The following is an 8,552-nucleotide window of genomic DNA, read 5'->3' as shown; positions in this document are numbered from 1 at the left end:
TCTCCCAAAACTTCCTGGTGGTTCACTTTGCCCACCCACACGCTTCATAACCAGGAAGTCCAGGAGGACAAGGGTGACTGTCTTGTGGTCCTTTGGAGAAAGAGCATTCATGGAGCTCTCAGCTAAGTGCCCTGGCCTTTGTATATATTAAATGTAATAGGGTTATAAAACACTGGACCCAGACAAATCAAATATCCCATCATCAATCTTCAGTGCTGTTTTTTTTTTTTTTTTTTTTTAAACAGAAGAGGATTTGGTGTGCCAGCCTCCCTTACCAGTATGGCATTCCAGCTGTCATCTTAAATAAGGGCAACAAACAAGTGTTGTTTCATCCCTGAAGAACTGGGCCCTTTCTTGAGGTTAGGTGCTGTTCGGCAACTGAGGGCATGGAGGTGGAGACACAACCACCTTACATCCCACTCTACCCTCAGACACTTGAAACAGAAGCGAGAGTGGGTGAGTGACTGTCACATTTGTCACCTCCTTTCCACTCCTGCCACCCCAAACTAGTCTCTGATCATGTCTTCTTCAGGCTACTGGAGATCACATATCTAAGCTTCCAGGGCTGACGAGCTGAGATTCCCACAGGAGACAGTGGGGAGGGGCTCCAGTGGTCTTTACTCTGTCACTTGCCTCATGCATGCAGACTATAAACTTGGGTGAGATGGACATGCTGAGGGGTGACAGAAGGGACTGGGGCGACCATGCTAGGGTGGATGTGGGGACAGGAGAGATCATGGACTGGAGGGGAGGAAAGTCAGTGGATAAGAGAGTGTGTTGGGATTGGGTTCTGTGTGGTCTGCCTTTACCAGCCCTCAGCCACTCTTTAGTGAAATGTGTGTCTCTTGGAGTGTTGTGGAGTTGAGTCTGTTTGCTAGGGGAACCCACTGACTCACTCATTCACTCATGCACTCATTTAACAAGTATTTATTGACTATCTACGTCATACCAGGTGGTGTTAAGGTGCTAGGAACAGAGCAGTGAAAGTACACAGTCTCCAGAGGAATCTCCACAGGACCTACCTCAGAAGAGGTAGCAGCGCAGCTCTTTTATACGGTCTTCCTTTCCTCCCTCCACCCCCTCTCTCATTCTCCTCCACCTCCTCCTCTCCCTCCTGTCCCCTCTCTCAGTTAAAGTCTTACTCTTTAGCTCAGAATGGCCTCAAACATATGGCAATTCTCCAGCAACAGCCTCCCAAATGCTGAGATTACAGGTGTGGCCCAGGATCCTGGTTTTTATATAACATTTCTGAAGTGATGAAATTCTACAGATGGTGGTTGCCAGGGTGTAGTGGGGACAAAAGGTTAGAGGGACAGTCACTTGAGGACCTGTGCACTGATGGACCATGCCTCATCTTGACTGTGACGGTAAATAAAGGAGGACACCATTTTTTTTTTATACACGTGACAATGCCAGGACTATACATACACATGTATGAATATAACCTGTGGGGATTAACCTGTGCTCTAGGTACCCACTAGACTGTAAACGTGAGGCTCAGATAGCTACAGGACTCCCAGCCATCAGGCAGGAGGCCATTTGGTTTGTTTCTAACTTCCTCCATCCCAGTCACTCACTGACTCGCTTGGGGACCTCCTTCCCCTCTGCCTTACCTGTCTGGTCCACCTTGAAGTGCATACAGCTCAGGGTATCTCCTTTCTCTTTAGATGATGATGTGGCTCACTCTGGGCTTCAGGCCAGCCTGGTTTTTGGTCCTCTACCCTGAGCTCTGGCCCTTCTGCCATGCCTTACTCAGGTCAATGCCAGCATCTCCTCCTGTAAAGAGAGGTCCCATAGAAACCTGCAGTCACTGCTCATACAGTCGGGCCTCTCACAGGCCAGGAAGGGTGAAGTTCTGCAGCCCCACTTTATGGGCTCAGAAGAACTGGAAGAGACAGACACATAAAAATCAAATAAGCTCTGAACAGACTTTCAAGTTTGTTTGTTTGTTTGTTTTCTATTCTGCTACTTCTTGTGTGGGGTGACCGCAAAGCAACGTGCCCTCCTAGTCACATGACTTAGAAACAGGGAATGGCAGCGAAAGCCAGAAGGCCACACCCACCCACAATATGGTTCATTAGAAAGGTAGGGAGAAGAGAGGCAGATGGGAGGAGCAGTGATGACCCCCTCATCTTTTCTCCTGTTTGTGGCTACTTGTGCCAGAAACAATGATAACATAGCTAACATGATTGTTGATTCACGTTCAAGGCCTTTTTCAAGTGGATGTGTATGTACCTCTGTGTGTGCGCACACTGAGTACAATGTGCTCATACAAGTGTAAATGTGTAGACTCGAAGTGGACAGTGGGTATTTCCCTCCATCCTGCTCCATTTCATTTTCCGAGACTCGGCCCCTCTCTGTTTGCCAGGTGTGCTGATTTGGTTAGACCTCCTGGCTACGGAGCCCCAGAGACCCTCCTGCCTCTGCCTCCTCAGATCCTGGCCTGTAGTCACATGCTGGCATGCCCAGCTTTTCCGTGCCTAACTATGGAAGGGGGCAAGGTGCCTGAATTCAAGTTCCTGTGTTTGTGTGACCAGCTACCTCACCCACTGAGCCATCCTCCCGGGTCCTCAAGGCCTCTATCAGAAAAGAAAGGGCTTTCTTAAGTATACTAGAACTGACTGGTAAATACTTGATCTTCCGACAAGAATTCTTAGAAAAATGGAAATAGAGCTGTCTCTGTGGTTTATTGCTGTCTTTGCACAAAGAACAACAGCACGATGGAGCGCATGGCCACCTCCACCCAGAGAAATGAGCAGGTACTCACTTTTTCTATTGCTGGGACAAGATACCTGACAAGAGCTATTTAAGGGAGGGAGGGCTTGCTCTGGCTCCAAAGGTGGGGAAGGCACCAAGTCAAGAGTGTAAGGTAGCCGGTGTCACGTGGCATCCACGGTCAGGAAACAGAGCAAGGTGAATGCTGGTGCTCAAGTGGCCTTTTCCTTTTTATCCAGTCTGGACCTCAGTTTATGGGATGGGGCAGGATCTAACATTCAGGTTGGATAGTCCTTTCCCAGTTAACCCAATAAAGACACTCACAGCCAGGTTGACAAGTGTCAACAACAGCACTTACTGTCCTTGGGTCCTACTGGTGAAATAACTTTTTAAAAACGTTTTTGGTTTTTTTTTTTTTGTTTTATTTCCCTAAGACAGGATTTCTTTGTGTAGACCTGGCTGTCCCAGAACTTGTGTTTTGGACCAGGCTGGCCCTGAACTCAGACCTGCTGGTCTCTGTCTCTTGAGTGCTGGGATTAAAGGCATGTGACACTAGGACCAGCTGTGAAGTCATTCTCACTGTGCCCCAATCCTGGTGCAATCTGTGGGGTGATAGGGTCATTTGAGTTTTCATTCTCTTGCGTCTCAGCTGGGGTCTGCTTCACTGCACTCCAGTCTGCATCCGGGATAAATAAGCCATGCAGGTCCAGGTGGATGTCTGCATCGACAGAAGCGCGAGCCAATTCCGTAAAACTTTTGGCATCCAGAATAAGTAAAAACGGCAGCTTTTGGGGATCAGTAGAGACGATGGCTGACAAGATGACTCCTACAAGAAGACAAACAAACCCCGTTTAATTTCCATTTGCAATGCGGACAGTGTGATCCAGGGCCTTCACGCAGGCTAGACAGCTGCTCTCCTTACGGGTTCCATCTTGGTCCTAAGAGACCAAGTGTCTAACTATAGCCCTGAGCCCTGAGCATTCTCCACCTGCAGGGAGGGCTTTCTCAGAGATGTCCTCTTTCAACTCATTCTTGGTCCAAACAGTAGGGAAAAGAATATATGAGGTTCTGTGTTGGCAGAAGATAAACCCAAGACCGGAATCGGAAAACCTACTTCCGGGATAGTTGCTTTGTCTCGCCGAATCTTCGCCTCTGCATCTTGGCAGTGAAGATAATTCCCACCAAATTCCAACCTCTCGGGGTGCTGTGATGATGGGCAGGGTGCGTTCTGGACGTGCTTTGTTCTTTTTCATGTGTTTTGAAGAATGGCTTCTCTCCTACTGCTTGAAACCTCTGAGTATGGAGAGACCCAGCCAGTTCTGGGAGGACATGTGGGCTAAGGTGTGCTGCTTTGTCGATCCGATCTGATCCGGGACTTCTTGAATTGCAAGAACATTTGCATATCTATGCTGTTGTTGTTTTGTTTTGAGACAGGTCTTGCGATGTAGCCCAGGCTGGCCTTACGCTCCTATCTGCCTGCCTCTACCTCTCAGATGCCAAGATTACAGGCTGTGCGCTGCTGTGCCTAGGTTGCGGCAGAACCGAAATGAGCCCAACTCATCTCCTGGTCATATTAGTAACCCCAACTTTTCTCTGTAAATTGGGAGGTTCCGCATCCTCTGTGCTCACTTTCAACGTACGACAGGTTAAGGAGACTTTTAGTAAGTGCCCAAAGGGCCAGGGATGAGGTATCTGAACACAGGTGACGTCAGATTGGCCTGAATTCAAATCCAACCTCTGCATATGGGGCTCGTGACTTTGCCAATTTGCCTCACTCTTAACCGCCCCTTGATATGAAACGAGGACAGTGTCACTCCACACCCATGGAGAGAAGGCGTGAGAAGCAGTTGCCCAGCCAAGCAGGGGACCAGCCTTAGTAGGAGTGGATGCTAACAGCTCCATACCTTGGAGATGACAGCGACATGGGATCCCCCTGCCTGTGTGCCAGGCCACAAGCAGAAGGAAGCCAAGGCCAGGTGGAAAGCCACTCCCTCCCACCTGAGGGAAGAAGCTGGCAGTCTCAGTGGGATGGCCTGCCTTCCCCCGCAGGTGTGGGCAGCCCCAACCCTGGCTTGACTGGGTGGTGTCCCCACCCATAGCTTATTACCTTCCCTAGTATCCCCAGGGCTGTAGGCAGGGCATTTTTGAGGCAAAGTAGGGGATAAGACAATTTGGCTATGTGGAAAGCCACATTTCCCAGGTGCTGGGAAAACTTCACATGCTTAAGAGAAGTCATTTGAGACTTGGGGCCAGCCCTTGCAATGCATTTAAAAACTAAAGTGGCACGTTTCTGAGAGAGTGTGTGTCACTCAGTGGAAAGGATATGAACTTTGTGTAGTGAAGAAATCAAACCTTGCCCAAAGAAGGTCTGGCTTTTGTCACAGTCTTACCTATCAGAATGTTTTTTTAGAGACTCTGGCCTATGCCAGGTAGTGTATTTTAACAATTTCATCCACCCATCCATCCATCCATCCATCTATCCATCCATCCAGTCATCTGTCTGTCGGTCTACCTACTTAACTACCTAACTTGTTGCTGTTGTATGTTTTTGTTTGTTTTGCTTTGCTTTGCTTTGGTTTTTTGGTATTTTGTTTGTTTGTTTGTTTGTTTGGGACAGGGTTTGTCTGTGTAGTCTTGGATGTCCTGGACTCACTTGGTAGACCAGGCTGGCCTTGAACTCACAGCAATCCAACTGCCTCTGCCTCCCGAGTGCTGGGATTAGAGGTGTGTGCCACCACACCCAGCTGCTGTTTTTTTTTGTTTTGTTTTGTTTTGTTTTTTGTTTTTGAGACAGTAGTTCAAATTCTCTGTGTAGCTCAGGATGATTTTAGACCCCTGATTATCTTCTGTCTACCTCCTAAATGCTGAGATCTCAGGCATACACACCACGCCTAGCTGACAATGTGCTTTAGGATGGGGCCTTAGGCCACACGGTCTCCGAGGAGATGAGCATTGAAGGTCATCCACTTAGGGTGTCAGTGATGTCATGTGAATGAGCCATAGGAAAATCTCTGGCTATTAAGGCTCAGGCAAGCTCCCGGAAATGCTTGGATGTCAGAGGTTAACACTACAGGTGACATAACAATACAAAGATGGCAAGGAGCTCTGGGGATCCTAGCGTATTACAGAACCTGGTGGTGGAAGCAAGTGTGGTTTCAGGAAGGTTTTAATGTGGTAGCTTTGCCACTGACACACCTAGACTTCTTGTCAGGCAACCCACCTGTGGGATGCCTCTGTTTGAAGTGTGTTCCCATGAGCTCCCTTCTCCCACTCTTACCATCATCTTCATCCTTGGCACCTGGCGTGGGTACAAACAGGGGTTCCGCCGGCCAGCAGTACTCCTCACCCCACTTTAAGGAGGACCTCGTGAGAACATCATATTTTAGTATCTGTATACGCAGAGAAGAGAAAGATGGGGTCCTGTGTCTGTAACCACGCTGACTTCCTCAGCGCAGAAGAGCATGGCAGCCTCTGAGGGGAGATTAAGCCCTTAAGCCTGCACTTGTCATATCACCTTGGAGTGACAGCTGTCCCAGGCAGCACAGCCACAGAAAGGGAAGAGCCAAACTTCCTCCAACAATGTCAAACACAGGTTTCCACTCACAGAGGGCTCAGAACCCACAGCCCTGAACTTTTCTGGCATTTGGTACCATATCACAATGTTTCACATTATATAAGTAAGGTGCTTAATGCCACTAATTAAAATATGATATAGAGTTCTTTCGTTGCTTTAAAAGTGAAAGCCCTGGACCACAGCTGGAGCGGGGTGGTGGAGCAGCTGCCCAGAACACCTGAGGTTCTGGTTTGAGTCCTAGCATCCAAAACAGGAAACAAAGCCAAACAGCAACAACAAAATCCCCATAAGTTCTCATAGGCCTGTTCCTGAGGGGTGTAGAATTAGTGGGAGTAGCTTGGGGTGTGTTTGTGTGCATATGTAAATATTAATTTTTGCTTGTGAATCTTTTTGTACTCTAGGTATTTTAAATTTTAAATTATTTTTAATTTATTGTTTTATTTTTACTGTATGCATTTTAAGAGTATGTGTGTTGGGGAGGTGGGACATTGCATCACGCCACAGCACGCATGCGGCAGGCAGAGGGCAGGGATTGGTTTTCTTCCTCTGCCATTTGGGTTCTTGAGATCAAAATCAGGCTGCCAAGCTTGACAGCACATTTCCTTGCCCAGTGAGCTGTGTCATCAGCTCTGAAACGCAAATAAAAATATTGATCTGAAAGAAAAGTAGTATCTGACCAGCATTTCAGACAGCACTGGACTATAGGAAAGACCAACAAATGGTTACTTAAAAAACAAAACTAATCCTCTGAGTTGCCACGACACCCTGCCTGCTGGAGTAGGTAAGCTGACAGCTGCAGGCAGCGCTCCCTGCTGATTCCTTTACCCTCAGAGCCTGCCACAGTGTGTCACCACGCACAAATGGAACACAACACTCATGGGTCAGGATTATCCCAACTGCCTTCCCTCCTGAATCCCTTCTCCCAGCCTTAAGCCCCAGGGAGTCTGCTTTGAAGACATTAAGTTGGGTGCAGGGAATGCCAGGCTGCATGCACAGGAACTCCCAGGATACAGGGGTCAGTACCTTGGTCGGGACTGGACTCCACTGAACTTCAGCAGCAAAGATGTAACGATATGGCTTCCCATTGTGAGCGTAATTTATCCGAGGGAGCTCTAGGCCTTGAGAGGACAGAACACTGATGAAATCCCAGCACTGGGGTGGGGAACTTCCTCTCCATGCCAAACTGGGCCTTGTTCCATAGGAACAGTTCCCAAGTACCACCCTGACCTTGATTCAGACCCAGATTATACCAAAAGTGGTCACAGGTTAGGGAGGGACCTCTGATAATGATGCTGTCCCTGCCAGAAGGTTCAGGAGTGAGGAGCCATAGGCCAGGGGGCTGTAAATGCATACGTACCTGTAATTATCCATGATAGAAATCAGAGCATACAGATTTGAATCAGAGGCTGCTGCAATTTTTAAAAGTCTCTCTAAAAACACTGTGTGTGTGTGTGTGTGTGTGTGTGTAAGCACACGTGGTTATGAAAGAAACTTCAGAAGCCATTAGGAGGAGTGTCAATGTTTACTGTAAAATGAGTATGGTACCTAGGCTGGTACCGTCAACTGTGCAAGCACCAGGGAATACTGAGGCAACAGGCTTGCCACAAGTTCAAAGCCAGCCTGGACTGTGTGACAGTGTAAAGGGAGAGACAAGAATGAGCCCTTGTCTAAAATAAGTAAAAGAAATTTGGTGAATCCTATTAAAATCTTTGTAAAAAGGATGTTTACAAAGGATTTTCATAACATGGAAGTGTCTATATGATAAGGTAAATGTAAAAAGGTTGACTATAGAATTGTGTCTGTTATGTCACAAAGAAAATGTTTAGAAACATTGCTGGGGTTGGTTTTGCCTGCCAGGTAACACTCTATCAAGCAGTTTTCATTATTTCTATTACTTTTTTTTTTTTTTAAAGATTTATTTATTTATTTTATGTATATGGGTACACTGTCTTCATGCACACCAGAAGAAGACAGGCCAGAAGAGAGCATCAGATGACATTTTAGATGGTTGTGAGCCACCATGCGGTTGCTGGGAATTGAACTCAGGACCTCTGGAAGAACAGTCAGTGCTTTTAACCTCTGAGCCATCTCTCCAGCCCCTCTGTTACTTTTTTATCCAGTCATTTTTGTTTTGTTTTGTTTTTGTGTTTGTATGTTTGCTTCAAGGCAAGATCTCATAGAATCCATGCTGGTCTTTACAGCTGAAGATGACCATCACCCATTTCCCGAGAGCTGGCATAACAGGCATATAATTTATTTGTTT

The 8,552-nt window shown here is 47.2% G+C and overlaps 1 protein-coding gene across 1 annotated transcript in view; it reads right to left on the bottom strand.

The window, feature by feature from the left end:
• Nucleotides 1–3,251: 3,251 nt before the first annotated feature.
• Bco1 (beta-carotene oxygenase 1) overlaps nucleotides 3,252–8,552 on the bottom strand; it is a 36,753-nt gene continuing 31,452 nt past the window's right edge. Inside the window, exons 9-11 of the mRNA XM_051168865.1 lie at nucleotides 7,313–7,407; nucleotides 5,993–6,104; nucleotides 3,252–3,541 (exon numbers count right to left, since the gene is read on the bottom strand). Of these exons, the coding sequence (XP_051024822.1) occupies nucleotides 3,252–3,541; nucleotides 5,993–6,104; nucleotides 7,313–7,407 (497 nt within the window). The remainder of the gene's footprint in view (nucleotides 3,542–5,992; nucleotides 6,105–7,312; nucleotides 7,408–8,552) is intronic.

The sequence above is a fragment of the Acomys russatus genome, chromosome 26 (genome assembly GCF_903995435.1).
Source record: "Acomys russatus chromosome 26, mAcoRus1.1, whole genome shotgun sequence".
NCBI lineage: Eukaryota > Metazoa > Chordata > Mammalia > Rodentia > Muridae > Acomys > Acomys russatus.
The sequence above is the reverse complement of the archived record's forward strand: the minus strand, read 5'-3'. Positions and strand labels throughout refer to the sequence as shown.